The sequence below is a fragment of the Xiphophorus hellerii genome, chromosome 18 (genome assembly GCF_003331165.1).
Source record: "Xiphophorus hellerii strain 12219 chromosome 18, Xiphophorus_hellerii-4.1, whole genome shotgun sequence".
NCBI classification, from domain to species: Eukaryota; Metazoa; Chordata; class Actinopteri; order Cyprinodontiformes; family Poeciliidae; genus Xiphophorus; species Xiphophorus hellerii.
The window spans coordinates 16,762,118-16,780,956 of NC_045689.1; the positions used below are offsets into that span (position 1 = coordinate 16,762,118).

Consider the following 18,839-nt stretch of genomic DNA (forward strand, 5'->3'; position numbering starts at 1 on the left):
ATACCAACAAACTGAGAGAAATGATAAAACGATGCAACAAAAGTGGAAAAAAACATAGACGGGAACGTTAATTCATCTGACCCATGGGTTAATTCCTGTAACTGGAGAGAGAGACTAAAAAAGACGTGTGGATGACAGGATGGTGGGAGAGGTGACGTGACTGGGAGAGAAGAGATGGGATGTCAAGGAAATAGCGCGTTTTAATCACCCTGCTGACATTGAAAAATTCTACATGAGTAAATCATCAGGGGTCAAATGCATGCAGTCTCTCTGTGTCTCTGCTTTTTACTTTTAACTTTATCTCAGATGACATATCTGGCTCATATCTGTTCCTCCATTTGGGGCTGTCAGCCTTATGATTTATGTCATTTGACATTATAAAACTGACTCTCGTGACAACCAGTGCCCAGGCTCCTCATCCACTCTGCACGCACAAGTGCACAAAGCCCCAGAGACCAGCTCAGAGGCTGCCTTGTCACCCGTCTTCTGTACAAAATTCAACGGATCACTTTGAGTTTCAAACCCTAAATTAGAAAAATAACAGCCCTGCATCTCTTTGTGTCACAATTACAGTATTTATAAAGAAATACCATTTTTTAGATCAAGAGTTCAACATGTTCTCACTCACATGTTCCCCTAGAAGTGGTTTTGGACTAACAAAATGTTCTTTTCAAACATTTTAGTTTTACAAGCTTTGCATTAGTTTGTGGCTTGATGACAGGCGTTCTTGTGATTGTGTATATAAATGTAAAAGTGTTATAAAAAGTGTGCCTTCTTTTGTGGTATCATTGTTACTTTATCTTTATTTTAACTTGACTTTTTAAATCAGATTTAGATTTTTTTATGATACAAGTGACTGTTAATGTTCAATGGTAAAATATGTTTCATAAATTTTCTATATCACGTCTTATCATGTTGTGGTTGTAAAATTATACCCTGTAATACACTGAATATAAAATGTTATGTTCTGGTGGCTAAGATAAATAGTTTCTGAACTTATTGCATCTTTTAATTTGACTTGCAAGTAACGAGTAATTTAAGAATAAATAAACTTTTTTGGGAAAATAAAAGAAACAATACATTTTTTCCACAAGTTTTCACAAGTTCTTGTAACTTTCAGATATGCCACTTTGCCATTATCCAAAATCTAAAATGCCATTACCAGACGCCTAAATACTGAGTTTCTACCATATGATTTACTGATTGGCAATTTCTGTTAACACTTAATAAAGTGGCTAATGAGTGTATATCAAAATGGTTACTTTTTTGTAAATTAGCTGTTCTCTTGGTATCCATCAATGTTCAATTCTTGTTGTTATTTTGCTTTAGAGTTGCGTGTGTGCGGCTGCAGCAGATCCTCCGAAAAACTCTGACCGTTCTCCACTTCTGTGGCAGCGGGTGCACAGACTTACAGGGTTTCCTTCATCGGCTGACTGGGGCTTGGCAGACTTTCAGTTCTCAGATTTTGCAGCACTGCAAACAGGGCTTTTCAGGTAAAACCTACTCATCAACACACACACCCACACACCCCTGCATTAAGAAGCAATCTGAAACTGAGTCTATTTTGAAAGGCAATGTAGCGAGTGTATGTTAGTGCAAAGTTTCAACTGAGTGGGAAGTGACATGGAAGAAAAGAGGAAAAAAAGAATTGAACAAATAATCTTTCAACAGGACTGAATATTAGTTTAACTGTTACACAGACTGTTGGGGATTAATGGTGTGTCTCTGCTGGTTTAAACTTAATAAACAAACTCCTAATTTGGCAAGATGGCGTATGTTTTCATGGGTACATTTGTGTAATAACTGTAAAGAAGGAAATTAATTAGGGATTCTAGTTAAAGGAGTATGACTGCAGTGTGTGTGTGTGTTTAATGCTGACAGTAAATGCCTCAAGGACCGCTAACCTCCGGCTCACCTCATGGGTGGGTCTTTTTCTCTCTGTTGCATGCTCTAAACAGCTGCCAAGTCTGTGCGCGTACGCGTGGGTGTTCATGTGTTTGTATAGGTGCACACACGCAAGAGAAAAATGGAAATATGGCTTGAAAGAGGAAGAACATAAAGTAATCCAACAGTGGAGAAGTCCTCTGTTTGTATTGATGCCATGTGAGTATGTGTTTGTTCTGATACATGATCATGAAAGCAGCTGCTGCACATACCAACAGATACAATAAACTACACACAGACAGTTGAGCATGCACGCACACCCCTCCATTTAAATACACAGTGGAAAGAAACCCTGGTTTGCTACAAAGATGGACGTTCAACTCAGCTTTATGTGAATGTTGTTTAGAGAAGTTGAGCTATTAATTCATAAGTTTATAGGGGGAGAAAAGTACCCAAAAAACCACTCTAAAGCAAAGATTTTAAAAAGATCCTAATTTGTTTACTCTTTGATATTCAACCATTTTCTAGCTTTTAAAATGGTCTTTAAAAACAGTGCTCTTTGCTCTTTGAGGGTATTTGAACTGTTTTGGTATTAAGTAGAAGGACTGGAGGAGAAGGACTGAAATTTTGTTACAATATCTGTAGTATTTATCACAATTATGAGTCCTGACAAAATCTGTTGCATTTAACACAATATTTTGGGCTTTGAAAAAAACAGAATACAGAACAGAATACTTACAAGTTCTGCCACAGAACCCTTTATTCCCCTCACTTAAATCAAACTAAACTTTAACAGTTTTTGTTTTCAAGCTTACTAGAATATTTTTACTCTAAATGACAGAATAATAAGAGATTTTTAAATTAAAATTTCAAATTCATAAGTTTAGATACATTTTATTTGTATGTGGTAGAGAAGATCTTTGTGATGGCCACCACAAAATGTAGACGTGGTTATTCTTAAGCCATTTTGTTATTAATTTGGCAATATGATTAGGGCACTTGTACATTTGGACAATCCAGTTGTGCCAGATTTTTAAATTCTTGGCTGATGTTTTGAAATGTTGCTTAAATATTTCAACATATTGCTCTTTCATTATGATGCCATCAATTTTGAGAAGAGCAGCAGTCTCTCCTGCAGCAAAGTTTCTCTAAAACATGACGCTGCCACCTGGATGCTTCACAGTTGGGATGGTGTCTTCAGGCTTGTATGCTTCCGTCTTTTTCTTCCAAATTTAGCAATGGTTATTATGGCCAAACAGTTTCATTTTTCTTTGTCCCTGTGTTCTTTGAGTGGCCTTTCCCAATATATGACTTGTTTCTCTGAGAATATTAACTCTTACATCAGTTGGCATCTTCATGAGGTCCTTAGTATTGGTTCTCAGGATGAGACATTTTTCACCAAAGCACCCTCATCTTTAGGACAAACAACATCTCTCCTTCCTGTATGGCACAGGGACTGGACAATATTTTAGTTCACACAAATATTAACTGCATCACTATTTTTTTTTATACATACATGCAGCATTTATAAATGCTTCCACGGAGTTGGCAGTGAGTTTAAACAGTAGCTGGAATCCCTATTGTAGAGTCATTCAAATTGAAATCAGTTAGACTTCTCTTTTCCTTGTCTAGTTATGATTAGATCAGGCTCAGTAGAAAGAAGTAAAGAAGTTAATTAAAGTACCAGGTAGAAGCCAATGTAAGTGTAACACTCAAGAACATCTATGATTCATTCACATAAAGTTCTCTTCTCAGTCAGAGGAACTTTGTGAATGTTTATAATAAAACAAAGCAGAAAAAACAGCCAGTAAGGCAGAGTTTGAGATTTTGGCTCAGAATGACCAAGCAATGAAATATTCAGATTTATTTCTGCCCATGCTTTGTTCCATTGTACCAGCATTGTAAAAGAAAATCCCTGTTGTTAATTAAAAAATAACCACAAACAATGTGCTTGCAAACTGAGATGAGACTTGGTTTGTTGCTAAACAGTGCTGTCTGGCAGTGTCCCACTGTGATACTCAAGCAACAGTTAGAGGGACTAGGGAATGAAAAATAGTCTGTGAGGAACATAAAGAGGCTGGCTAATACGCACGGATGAATGTGGTTTATGATTAGACGTGGAAGAACAGGGAGGAGATGACAGATCAAGCTTGAGGGCTGTGGAATTTTACACTGAACGAGACAAAGGCAGCCAATCAGATGACAGCAAAATGAAGACACAATCTGAGTTTATTCTGTGCAGTTGTCAGCAAACAAGTTGTGCAGCTTGGCGTAGAAGTGGCTTTCAAAGAGATTTGACAGTGTGGGAGTTTTTAAAAAAAAAAAACATTTTGCAAAATGGGGGAAAGGTTAAAGCAAATACAGTTTCAAAGCTGAATTAAGGGTGTGTAGGATTCTGTCTGTCTGCGTTTGCATGTTGGCGTGCGTGTGTATGAGTGCTTGCATTTAAGCGTGTTTGACCGATCCATGAACCGGAGCCATCTGCCAACACACAGGGCCATCCAAAAACTACTGTATAAGGTATCCATTTTCTTGGGAGCCAGTCTTGTGCATGTGTAAGTTTATGGCAGCTGTATAAAAATGTCACATATATCCTCACAGTCAGAGGGCAGCTGAGTGAGACGTTTCTCATTGCATCACCTCACTGCACTGCGATTCTTACAACTGCCTCAGCCATATATAGAAGATGTCGGAGACTAGATTTGACAATTACATAGTTGAGTTTTATATGTGGAATATAAACATTATAGCTTCAGGGTAAGGCTAGTTAAGCAAATACACTCTTTATGCAGAGACAGTTACACTCCAGGATTCAGGATTTTACCGTGGTTCAATTATTTGACATATTTCCACAAACCACTGTGTCTCGGGAGCTGGTGTACTTTTATTACACACAATAAACTAGGCAGACACCCAAAAAAGGCCAGTAATACCTACAAACCTGAGAATATAATATTATAGTAATGTAGTTCCTCATAAAAATTCCAGTGTGCAACTGTGTGTATGTATGCTTGTGTTTATGGATGTCTGTAAAGGTAGCTGCTTGCTGTCAGCACGTCTTCCTATGTAAATTACTCTTACTTACTGTGAGCTCTCTTTATAGCTCTGCGTTGTGTCACGTGGTGTAAACCCCAAGGAGACGACCGGTGTGTCTGTGTTATTTTAATTATGTTCATTAAAAAAGAAAAAAACTTTTGATTTTGACCATTTTCCCACACAGATTGTCTTACAATATTGTGGGTTCTAGGAGTCATTTTTATGTTCTGTGATCTTCATTTCTTCCATTCATTTTTAATTGGATTCAATTCAGCTAAATAACCAGGAAGCTGTAGCAGTTTTAATTTCTTTCTCTGAAAACAAGTTTATTTTTCTGGCTTGTCTACATCTTCCCCAGCATACTTTCACCAAGCTTCAGCATGCTTTTCCTTCAGCAGTGGAGTCTTGTTCATTGAGGATTTGTAGAAGCCGTTGCATTTGAATGCATTGCTTATTATTTTCATGGAAAAGACAGTGCTTGCTATTTCTTTGTCTTTCTGAAGCTTACTGGGAATGCTCCTGTTCATCAACTCCTTTGACTCATCTGTCAGACGAGAAAACTTTGGGTGCAAATAGATGTACATACCGTTCCTGTTATCCTCCATTTTTTTTCTCTAAATTTTATGTATCTATGCTTTATGTCTGTACACTGTGAACACTTGGAAACCAAAATCAAATTCCTTGTTTGTGGACAGAATCTTGGTCATTAAAGCTGATCCTGAAGTATTGCAAGGAACATTTGGCTGTGACTGGTTCATGGTGAATTTATGTTCTTTATTGTTCTGGATTATGGGTCCAGCAGTGAACAATGGGTGGGCCTGGGGGACGATAACAATATATCTTGCCTAAGAAATGGGTTATCTCAACTGGTATCAGGTGCTAACTTGACAGGATCCAGTAAAAGCTTCTTGCTGCAATGCTTTTACTGGAAAAGCGTGAGAGTTGCATATTTGGAGAAAATTGTTTTGAAGCTCCAACAGCCTTACGCAGCATGAGTTCAAACGCTGCAGAGTACAGCAAGCAATTAAACTGTCAGTCACGGCTGTCAATCAGTGGCAACATCAGGGCTTTTCACAGGCCCTTCAAAGTTATTTAATCCTGTTAATGAAGCAATAATTTTCTAAAGTGACCATCCAACATGTGTTGATGCTTACTTTCTCAAGCCAATATGCAACAGCTGTTGGTAAAAATTCAGTTAAGCAGTCTTTCACCTCATAAGCTTCAGCAGTTTGTTTTTTTGGGATAGGCTGTACACTTGTTCTAAGGTTTATGATAAAGAATTTTGTCCAGCTATGCTAAAGCAAAGAAAAGCAGCTACAGTCATGGTACAAAAGAAAGTACATCCCTTTTTAATCATGTTGACTTGTTGGGATTCTTTACCATGTACTGTATGTCACATCTCTGAAAGAGCATATATGATGCTGATCTGCACAACGTCAAATTTTGTGTTAATGAACACAAAAATGTCCTGAGATTTAGCTTTTGGATTAAGATTAAAAACAGCCACCGCACCGCTGATAACATCTTCACAGTTTGAAAGTTTGACGTTTTACCCACTGATGGCCATTCAAACAACATTTTAGAATATATTTAATCTAGCCACCACACAAGATGGTAACCCTTCCAACCGGAGTCTGTGGATCAAAATGTCTTTTTTACATACCTTAGTGCATAGAAATAAAATATATAATCCCATCACTTAATAGTCTGGATAAACTATACACACCCCACTCTGTTTTCTTTACACAAAGGAAGTTCTATTTTGACAGAATGTACATACCATGAAAAATTATTTTAGAAATTAGTACAAACTGTACCACTGTAAATAGTCCATTTCTATTAGCACAGTCACTGAGTATGTTAGGTTCATATCTAACATACTATGGTACATTTATAGTAATTTCATTTTTTGTGAAGTGTTACAAATCTTGCAAATATTAATATTACCATGGTAATAATTAAAATCAATGACAATTTCAATTAGGCTACTTAAAAGTAATTTTTTATTAAAGCTCAAGATGGAAAAGGAAGCGGATGTATTATAAAAAAATACTGATACAGTTTAGCGCAGTAAGCACCAAACATAGACACATATACACCAAATAAAGATACAAATACCATTCATGAGACATGGGAGGACTTGAGGTTCCACAAAATGTACTCAGTTTCTCACATATAAACAGGGCATAGGAAGTGATGTGAAAGAGGCTTTTAGGTGTTCACATGCTTTGGACAAATCAAATAGGTGTGGGGTTCCTTTTTTTTTTTGGTCTTATTGTGGTTTCATAAAATGAGGTTGTGCAATTTGAGGTGTGTGTTTTTGTCCACTTGAGGTTTTAGTTAAATAATCAATGTAGAATCTGGTAGACATCAGACCATTTAAGCAAATAATAGCCGTGATAGAAGGTGTACTTTCTTATTATGATGACTGTAATTATGGTTGTAATTTTCCTAATAAGTCATTTTCATCTTCCATGTAGTATTTTGGTTTGAGATATTCCATTAATGTCTAAGCGGAGGTTTTGGTATATAAGACTGCAACATTGCAACTGTTGCAGTGTAAGCATCAATTTCAAAGCTATCACATTAGACTACTGTTAGTTGCAGTAATTGTTGCTCCTATGAAGTTGCATGTCACTGTTTATCACTGGGAGGAAAATTTAAGGCTGCGCGGCTTTAATTTCAAACCCTATTTCAGCCCTCAACTATTCCCCTCAAGTTCTTCTGTTTGGGCATGTCTGTGCAGTGTGTAACTGTGTGCATCCTCAAGTGCTGTTTTGTCATCACAGTTCATGGAGGTTTTGTCATTCATTCTTGTGTTTTTTGGTGTGCCTTTGAGTTTGAGAGAGCGAGAGAGAGAGAGCATGATGCTTTACCCTGCTTGGACCTTGTCATGTCACGGTGACCAGAAAGCAATTATCGTTGTATTGCCGGTTTGAGTAGGACCTCCTACACTCCTCTCTTCCTGCCGAGAGAAATGAAGTGAGTAAAAGGCAAGATGAGAGAGCCGAGAGAGGGCGAGTGAGAGAGAGCGAGATCAACAACGAGCCACAGAAAGAGGACTGATTATGAAAGATGCACTCAGAGAGGAATGAAGAGTGAAAGTCCGATGAGGGCGAGTGAGCAAAACAAAGACTTGGAGAGAGAGAATGTCAGGCTGACATTGCTGGATAGTTTGAGTGCTCTCCAGGACCCCAGCCGCTGCGTCCCGCTGCACTTCTCAGAAGGTGCAATTCTTTCAATACTGCAGACATAAACATGTTTACAAACACATACTTCTACAGGAAGATCCAGGTTTGACTTTTGAGGGTGGTTTCTTAAATGATATTTACTGTAATGCTATTTGTTTGAGCATTGCACCCTACACTGTAAAAAGAGAACACTGTAAAAAGTTGGGTTTAAGTTTTAACCCAACTTAAATGTATCAAGTTAAATGGTCACAAGTAATCAAATTAAGTTTATGTAATTTAATTTACCATGTTTATTAAGCTGTAAAGTTAAACAAATGCAAACAAAGTAAGTTGGACAAACCTCTTTCAATTACTTGTGACAAATTAACACAATTTTTTAAAGTTGGAGCTCCATTCTACTTTTTCAGTGTAATTAGATTGTCAGACAAAACTGAAACGTTAAACATAATTCCTACTGTAGTATACACTAAAGACAGGTTACTAAAAATGCAGAACCTTGTAAAATTATTAATATTTCTTGACCACAATTTGTCCTATTAAAACCATAAGCTTACCATATCTGATATGATGCATGTGTTCACACAAATAAAAATCTGTAAAGTGTAGTATAAAAATGTATTTAGAACCTTTTAAATATAAATTCATTGCAACCAATTACCTTCATTTGTCAGATTAGTGAATGGGCTGTCCTATCCATTCTTGGAGGAAGACTTGATAGAGCATTGAAATAACTTCATACAGGTTGTAGCTCCACATTAAAGCAGAACATAACTCCTAAATAAACAGTTTCTGCCTTCAGGAAAACTTGACCAGGAACTGATTTCAATTAAAGACCGTTCATGTCTGAGAGGATAATTTGAACTGAATTGCAACCTAAGTAAATTACTGTTATGCTGCTGAGATTAATAAAAAATAATGAGGAAAGTTACTAAATATGTAAATCTTAAAATAAGGAGTCGGCTCAGTAAGTAAATACGCTCTGTAAATGACATTGCCCAGGATGATTGTGGCGTACTTCATGTTATTCACTGTCCAGATCTGGAACTCAAATGCTCTTTCTCAGATGATATCCAATTCTGCCTGTAGCGGTGGGAAGTTCTGTGCCACACTCTGACAAGCTGCTGGCCTCATTTAAATTTGAAATATAACATCAGAGCACTTCTTACAGGATTGCTGTTTCAACAAATGTGTCTACTGGCCTGGAAAGCAGCTATATTAAAATAACTCAGATTCAACTACCAGGAGATTTGCCTGGGATCGTGTTGGCCTCTCATCGTCCAATTAGTTTAAATATGCATTTATATTCATTTCTGTTCATCGTTTACTTTGTCAATTTTATGTATTTCTTGGAAAGGTTCTGTCTGCCCTCTGTATCATGACTGTTAGTAAAGTAAGAAACCAATAGCATTACTTAGAAGCCATTGTAAAGTAAAATGTATTTACATCCTTACAGATTTCTTCTGCCTTTACTATTTTGTTACAATATGTCCATCTCAGTAACTTTTGAAAAGAACCTTTAAGCCAATAAAAGTATATTTACGCATAAATATACTTTTCATTAAGCCCACATTTCTATACTAAAATGTTTTTTATTGATCTGATGTGATGCATCACGCCATGTTTTATTTAATAAATGTGCAAGTCTAAGGAAATACCATGACAGAATACTCTGCTTGCCTATTTTCTCTCACGTCTCTTTTTTCTGTTACATCCTATGATGAGGAACTTGACATCAATTCAGCCCTGAACTGCTTTTTGTCATATTGAGTAAATTCAAATCTGTGGGTATTTTTCTTTGTGTGTGAACAGAGCTGAGCGAGGAGCTGCGGCATTCCACTGTGGAGCTCCAGAAAGCGAAAGAAGAGGAAAAACACCTAACTCAGCTGCTGATGTAAGTCTCTATCGAATGTGGCAAAGCAAACAGCACTCTTGCAGAAACATGAAAACACATGTTTTAATGGAAACGCAGGTGGATGGTGGTATTTGGAAAATGCTGGGTGAAGAACAGGTCACTGCTAGGCTCAGTTCTCTTTATTTCCCTCAGCCAATCAGAACAATCTGTGGAGCCTTGCCGACACCACCCAAACTAGGAAATGCTTGCGTTCCTCACGCTGGGGCAACTAAGCTGCAACAACATAGGATTTGATGCATATACACTCACTCACAAGTCTAGCCAGGGATTTAAGGCATCAGAAAAATACACCCCTGTGGCTCTTATATACCCAACTGATGAAACAACATTGGCTCAGAGTTTTAACAGCTTTGAGTTTTTTTTTCCTAAATATGGCGGTCTTTAGACAACAGTATTCACAAATGAATAACTAAAGAGGTCATATGCTGCAAACATAGCCTCCATGGTTTGAATTGATGAATATTAATCAACATGACTACATTAAAACAACCATGTAAATATGCCAAATCGACCCACAAGGGCTAATTTTCAACTGTAGTTCCCTGACAGGTTGATGGCAAAAAATAAAGTAAAACAATTGACATACACATGAAAGAACATACAAAACATGTAATTTACAGCAAATTACAGGAAATGATTAATGATTATACAAATGAGCAATTATTAATAGCAAGTCACACCCATTGAAAAAAAAGCTAAATTAGCTCATTTTATATGACCTACATTCTTATTTGCGCATTTAAATTTGTGTATTCATTAACCACCTTCTGGTGAAGCAGGCAACATTATTTTGATTATTCTACTACGTTCTGCATGGCTCTGCTTTGAGTAATTCTTTTGTTTATGCTTGTTACTTTGGTCTGTGTTACTCTTGTTGCAATACATTGCAGTGCAGTGGACCCTCTTCTTTCAAACACATACAAATACAAATTCTTACAAATGCAAGTAGCACCTTCATGCCCAAAGCTTGATTTGTTTTCCTCTCTCACACAAATGTACTGGGTAGTTATAGCAAGCACTCCTCACCATCCTGACTTTGTTTTGCCAATAGCCTCCACATGTTGATGCTATTTCCACATCACATGGTTTGTGTAAGATTTTCTCTGCTTTTCCTCAGGAAGCTGATGGATGCTGAGAAGCCTCCACCAGCCTCTCGACCCGAGAGGCTGATGTGTGCAATCTCTTTGATTGCACACATCAAAGAGATGCGTGCAATGTGGGACAAAAGTGCAAACCTTTAGTTGTGCACCAGCATCACCCTCAACAATCTGTTGTCTCCCACTAAATAACTTGGTACAGAAATAATGTAATAGTACTTGTTTTAAGCACGGGCCAGAGAACCTCTGGGGGAACCATGACTGCTGCCAGACAGTCTAAACACAGTGACATAAGGAGCACCAGCAATGCCGAAATTTGTGGCCCTTAAATTGGGTGAGCACTCCTTGATGTTAAGTACTAATGATTTTTTTTTTTTTTTTACAAAACATACATTTTTTCTTTCCAAAAAATATACTAATTTCCCTACCTCTTGTTTTTCTATTCACCTAAAGGTTGAAATACAGTTTATTTTCAATTTTGTGTATGCTTAGGAGGAGATCATTTCTTTGTTTTGTTTTTGATTAAAAATTATTACAAGACAAATTTTCAAAATACAAATTCCAAAATTAATTATATTCAGAGGTTCCACTGTAAATTTGATTTTTTGGTAAGGATAAAAAAAAAACAAGATAAGAGGTGACCCCACTGACTAAAATTTAAACTTTGATGATGGAGGTTTGAACTAAATCCACAAAAACTACAAACATTAGCCTCCGTCCCAATATTAGAGATCAAATGAGCTCCCCAAAAGGAAAATTCTTAACTTATCTGCAGCTTTTTTATAGTGACATTTTTGTTGATCAATACTGGATCACTATCACCACCCAGAGTCAGATTTAATATTTAGTGCTAGCTGGCTTAGCATCACCTGTAATATGCTGAAATAATTATGGACGTTTACCCTGTTAAAGTTGCAGAAACAGTGGCATTCCTGTGCATAGTTCACAGAACAGTTAGATCACCTTAAACTTTTATGGTCAGATAAACTTCAGATGTGAATTATGACCCTCGTCAGATACAGATTTATGCCTTGTGCAGCTCATGCTTAGAAGACTGCTTTCTTGTTAAAGTGGGATCTTTTGCCATTCTATTAAACTTCTGAATCTCAAGACAACTATTTACATTTTTGTGTTAGTGATATGTTAGAGACTTTGTTGTCTGTCCTGAGGAGTTGCATTTTGATATGGATCAATACGTTTTTTTGTTTTTTTTTGCTTTCACTAATGTGTTTGTTTATCTGGTGTTTAACTCACCCAGTCAGACAACAAACAAAACTGTTGTTGACCTTAAATTTCAAAGATACTTCTCTATAGACAGTAGAGGCTTCACAATATCCTGATATAGAACAACAATAAGGCACAGCAGAGTGAATACATTTTATCGCTAATCTATCATTTTTTAACGTTTCTGGGCAGCACATTTCAAGTGTTTATTTATTTGCCTGGGTTATAGTGTTATTTTATGCAGCAGCCAATCCTTCAAGCCTTGTCTTGATGACATCATTTATAACATTTGAAAAATGAACCTTTTTAAAAGTGTGTGCAGCCTCACGGAGATACACAAACACTCCTCGACACATGAAGGGAGTAAATGTTAAAAGCATGAGTCTCCCAGATAACCAGCACTTTAAAGATCTTCATGACCTGAGTACACAGATGAAGAACATTTTTTTTCACTTAATGTTTCCTAATTTTAAAAAGAGTAACAGTGGTCTACAAAAATGTAAAAAGGTGTTTGTACTTAGCATTTGCAAGGAATGATAATTAGTCATGACTTGTAATTAAGTCTGCATAGCTTTATTGTGTTCTGTAAATACTTGGTAAGGGTACAAAAAATCTTTCATAATCTTTCACTTGCTTAGACGAATAGCAAGAAGCAGACAAGAAAGAGAAAGGTATCTGTACAATTAAAATGGCAATTTAGGAATACAGATACCTTGTTTTACAAAATGACATTTTGATCCTCAGCAACCAGGTTATTGCAGGTCTTTTCACATTTAAAAAAACATCTACAACTTGTTTGTTTTTTAGTTAAATAACAACATAATGGTGCATGGAGGAACAGAGGAAAATTATCTGAAAAAAATTTATCTTTGTCACCTTGTTTATTTTTTCTTCTTTTTTTCTTGCAATAATATGACAGTTTTTTGCTTTTTGACATTTGATTGCTTAGTCTTATGATCCACTGAATGAGCCTTTGGAGGCTCATTTAGTAGAATAAACTACTTACATTACTTTTAAACCTGTATTTTTGTTTGGGTTGAGTTTTATTTCTAGCCTAATTAAGTAGATTTGAATCAAAAAGTAGGTTACTGTCTCTGCAGAACTGACCTCCTGGTCATTTGCGTGACACAGTTTGTACAGTTTTTCTGACACAAATGCAGTTTCCTGCAATCTGCTGTGGAACCTGAACATCCATCTAACACAGGGATCAGTGAGGATGAATTGGAAGCTTGCAATCTCACGCAACCCATGCAGCCATATGGACATATGTATACTTTGGGGAAAGTATAGATAAGTATACTTTCTGCATATGTATATATGGCCTTGTTCCACAATAAATTCTGTGTGAAAGAGGATGATGCACATGAGCTAAAGTCTTAGACTTTAAGTGATAAGTATATGTGGGTTTGTGATAATTCATTTAGTAAGAGAAAAAAGGGTCTCACACTCAGACCAGGACTATTCCACTGTGCAACTTGTTTCACCATCAGGACACTTACAATATATATGTATAGATATGACATGTTAGATGTTTTCTGTGGAGTTGATGAGGGGAGAGGGTAAAATGTAAGATAATGAAGGGGAAAAAATGTAACTTGCTGACGGCATAAACAAAATTGCTGATGCAGATCTCGGGATAACTTTAAATTGACCAAAGATGTATCTTTGGATTAATTCTGCCTTTGAAAACTGCCTTAGCTTTTTGTTTAGGACCAGTACACAGAAAATATAAGATGCTCAATGGTTGGTTTATGAAGTAGAAACTTTTTCTTTGTCCTTTGGTCCGAACACAATTATCTGAAACAGTATTGCAATGTCATGAGACAAATTCAATGAGTTACATCAAAACAGAGAATGCTAGCATTGGCCTAGCACTTCAGCAAAGTTCTCTGCATTAAAACTTTGTTTACAGAAGCAAGATATGCATTTAAAATATGCACAATAATATATGCATATGTTTTTAAACACAAATGATGGCTTTTCTTGTATTAGGTGAAATGTTTTTGTAACATTGTTTCAGCTTTCTTAACCTGTTTAACCCCAGTTTGGGGCAGATTATGAAGTGTTAACTTTAAGTGGCATCAAAGGTCTTTACATAGCCAGATCTGCCTGTTTTTCATTAGTATTTATACATATTACTAAATGTATATTTAATGATGGGTGCTGCATTATATTATAAATAACATGTCTCTTTTATTTCTGATCAACCTTTTTCTTTCCGTTTCTCTTATTGGTTGAATGTTTAAACACCCACAAGCTTTTTATATGCATGTGTGTCTGCGTATGTGTGTGTGAGAGAGTATGCATATCATGTTTGTTCTTAGTCCCACTCTTGTACCACATAAGCTGCACAGCATCCCAAGCCTTGGATTCTTCGGTTTGACATTCGTGAACAAAAAGTTTGTTTGTGTGTAAGCGTTGCCATAACAGCTTCCCAACCTTTAACCCCACCCCTCACCCACCACCTCCATCGACCGAGTTTTCAGCACCTGTTGTCTTTTTGTGGCGCCAGTCCGTTGCTTTGGAAACACACACGCACACACACATTTCTGCCATGGCGAGAACAGAGCAAGGCTGTGGAATTTATCTGATCCAAGCACACGGTCTAAGGAATGTTCGAGTGCAGACTATTGGCACACACATCCACTTTACACACTCTTCAAGACTCCGGTGTATCATTTCTTTTGTCAATTTTCTTCTAATACTTGAAAAAATCTTGTGTACTTACAAGAGCTTTTAAGAAGTGAAGTATATCTCATATCACTGGGAGTATTTCTTGGCTTGATGGGCAACTATGAATGTTCCAGACTTGACAGGAGTTTCCCAGCGGAGCGTTCCAAACATGTAACTTCTGGCTGACATGTGTGTTAATGGTGATAGGAAGGTTCCAGCTGCGCTCTGATTGGCAGGAATCACTGAGCTGATCCTTTCATCACGGGATGAACACATGGCAGACGTGGGCTCAGTTTAAAGGATGGATTAGAGGCAAGGGAGGAATAGATGAAAGAAAGCATAGATGCCCTGAACAAGGGAGGATGGATGAAAGAGTGTGAGGTGGAATGATTGAAGGTCAAGAGAGAAAGAGCAAAGGATAGATGTGATTGATGTGAAACGGCTTGTTTTCATAAGACTGCTGCACGCTGACTGTCTCTCTCTTTCTGTTGGTGTGTGGGCGTGTAGGGGTGTGTGTGCACATGTATACATTAAAGTGTGAGTGTGAGAATATCTGCAGTAATTTACCTATTGGTCTCAGGGTACAACTGAAGGCGTTTTCTCCTCTTTATCTTCTCTGCCTCACACATTTGTACACAAACATAAAAACTTTTTTTAAAATTTCCTACGTGACGGTTTATCTCGGTTAGATTTAATCAGTCACAGCCCTTCAGAAAATTCTTTCTTTAGCCTGTTTTGTTGTATTGAATTCAAAGAAAATCAAAACCGTCTTGTTTCTCTTCATCTATCATAAAGTAAACACAAAATCTCAAAGAAATTACGTTTTGATGAGTAGGTTTTTTTTTTCCTCCCGTTCATGAGACTTTCTTTGTATTTTGTTGAGCGTATTTTTATATAGAGTGCTTGATCTGCCACAGTTTTAAACTGCACTGTCACCTGAATTTTCTCCGCTCTAGAATCAGCAGAGGCACATCGCCCTGTTTATCTCAGTTTTGTTAATTCTGCGGTGCATTCTTTGACTGATTGATACATCTACTTACATTAGAAACAAATATGTTCGTAAGACTACACAAAGGGGATAATTACTGGTTCCTTTTAGAATCTGTCATCAATAACGGGATTTTCTTTAAAAGGGTAGTATTATGTAAAATCAACTTTTTTGATCTTCTAATGTTATTCCCTCATCAAAAACATACCTGATAAAAACATTGTTAATTGTTAGTAGAGGCACAATATTGTGATGACTTCTTGAAGATAAAGTCTCAGAAAGAGCAAGAGTTTTTAAAGTGACTGAGGCCCAATGCAAGGCATTTAAATTAAAATGTAAAATTTCTTTTAAGTCATTTTTATGTATATAGCATTTTTTGGCAAGTGTAGTTAACGGAGGTACCTTTAAAGTCATCTGGATTTTGTGCTTATTCATTCAGTTTTCAGTCTGTAACTGCATGCTATTACATCTTGAATGTCTTCTATAGAAAATCATAAGCTGTTCTCACAGTTTAAAACTGCAGTATATATAATTTTTACAAAAATTTTGTTTTCCATATTTGTTAAAACTGTCACCATATCATGACAGTATGGTATGAGATGGATAATCTGTGAAAAAAAGCATGCTCCTCCACCCCCTCCCAGTGTGGTCTGCAAAAATGCAGCTCCCTGTCAAAAACAACCAATCAGGAAAACTGTTTAACCACCGTCATCCGTGGTTACGCTAACTAGTCCTAGCATTTGTGACAGGCTATGTTGTGATGAATCGGCTGCAGTGTAGCAGAGAGCAAGAGGGAAGGGAGTGATGTGAGTGGTGCGTACACGAGAGTGATTGATAGCGCTAAAATCCTCCTCTTGTCTCTGGTTGTTTCTGACTGTGTGATTTATTTCAGCAGTTAGTACTGGAAGCACTGGGAGGAAGCAGAGCTAAACTTTTTCACAGATTGTCTCATACTGTCACGGCATAATAATCATTTCAACAAATATGTAAAAAAAATCATTTTTTTAATAAAAGTGCAGCTCTTTTGAATCCACCTAAAATCTGAAGACAGTTATCAAAAAAATCTGTGAAATTGGAAGTGAAAACAGGCTGTCGGCCTGTGAGCTTAGACATGCTGGTCCTCTCACTCTGTATCCTCATTGCGTGCGGCTGCAAGGTCACAGGGCTAGACAGCCACCGACACACACACACACACCCACATACACGCCAACTGACCATGCCGTCAGAGAGGGAATTAGGTTGAGAAGCTGACAGGGTTAGTAGGGTTAGGGTAAAGTGTGTTTGTGGGCGGGGGCGTGAGTGTGTGTGTGTGTGTGTGTGTCTGAGAGCATATGTGAAAGTGTTTGTATGTGTGTTTGTTGGTCTATGTGCACTTGCTGTCAATCCATGTAGATTTGAATTTATAAATGATTTTCAGTGTCCCTTCTGAGGAGTCAAGGTGCAGCTACAGAAAGAAAAAGAAATATTATTTTAAACACAGTGAAACTCCATCCATCCATCCATCCATCCATCTTCTTCCGCTTATCCGAGGTCGGGTCGCGGGGGTAGCAGCTTCAGAAGGGAGGCCCAGACTTCCCTCTCCCCAGCCACTTCTTCTAGCTCCTCCGGGGGAATCCCGAGGCGTTCCCAGGCCAGCCGAGAGACATAGTCCCTCCAGCGTGTCCTGGGTCTTCCCCGGGGCCTCCTCCCGGTGGGACGTGCCCGGAACACCTCACCAGGGAGGCGTCTAGGAGGCATCCTGACCAGATGCCCGAGCCACCTCAACTGGCTCCTCTCGATGTGAAGGAGCAGCGGCTCTACTCTGAGTCCCTCCCGGATGACTGAGCTTCTCACCCTATCTCTAAGGGAGAGCCCAGCCACCCTACGGAGAAAACCCATTTCGGCCGCTTGTATCCGCGATCTCGTTCTTTCGGTCATGACCCAAAGCTCATGACCATAGATGAGGGTGGGAACGTAGATCGACCGGTAAATCGAGAGCTTCGCTTTTTGGCTCAGCTCTCTCTTCACCACGACGGACCGGTACAGCGCCCGCTTGACAGCAGACGCTGCGCCAATCCGCCTGTCGATCTCCCGCTCCCTTCTTCCCCCATTCGTGAACAAGATCCCGAGATACTTAAACTCCTCCACTTGGGGCAGGACACCCCCCCTGACCCGGAGAAGGCACTCTACCCTTTTCCGGCTCAAGACCATGGCCTCGGATTTGGAGGCACTGATCCTCATCCCGGCCGCGTCACACTCGGCTGCGAACCGCTCCAGCGAGAGCTGCAGATCACGATCTGATGAAGCCAAAAGGACCACATCGTCTGCAAAAAGCAGAGATGAGATCCTAAGGCCACCAAATCGGATCCCCTCAACACCTTGGCTGCGCCTAGAAATTCTGTCCATGAAAGTGATGAACAGAATCGGTGACAAAGGGCAGCCCTGGCGGAGTCCAACTCTCACCGGAAACGAGCCCGACTTACTGCCGGCAATGCGGACCAGACTCTGACACCGGTCATACAGGGACCTGACAGCCCGTATCAAAGGGCCCGGTACCCCATACTCCCGGAGAACCCCCCACAGGGCTCCCCGAGGGACACGGTCGAACGCCTTCTCCAGGTCCACAAAACACATGTAGACTGGTTGGGCGAACTCCCATGCACCCTCCAGGACCCTGCCGAGGGTGTAGAGCTGGTCCAGCGTTCCACGACCAGGACGAAAACCACACTGCTCTTCCTGAATCCGAGGTTCGACTATCCGACGGACCCTCCTCTCCAGGACCCCTGAATAGACCTTGCCAGGGAGGCTTAAGAGTGTGACCCCTCTATAATTGGAGCACACCCTCCGGTCCCCCT

General features: G+C 38.7%; 1 protein-coding gene across 1 annotated transcript in view; it reads left to right on the plus strand.

Annotated features, from left to right (window-relative positions):
• lekr1 (Leucine-, glutamate- and lysine-rich protein 1) overlaps positions 1-18,839 on the plus strand; it is a 61,348-nt gene that overhangs the window by 14,202 nt on the left and 28,307 nt on the right. The window contains exons 3-4 of the mRNA XM_032545682.1: positions 1,330-1,493; positions 9,921-10,002. Coding sequence (XP_032401573.1) covers positions 1,330-1,493; positions 9,921-10,002 — 246 coding nt within the window. The remainder of the gene's footprint in view (positions 1-1,329; positions 1,494-9,920; positions 10,003-18,839) is intronic.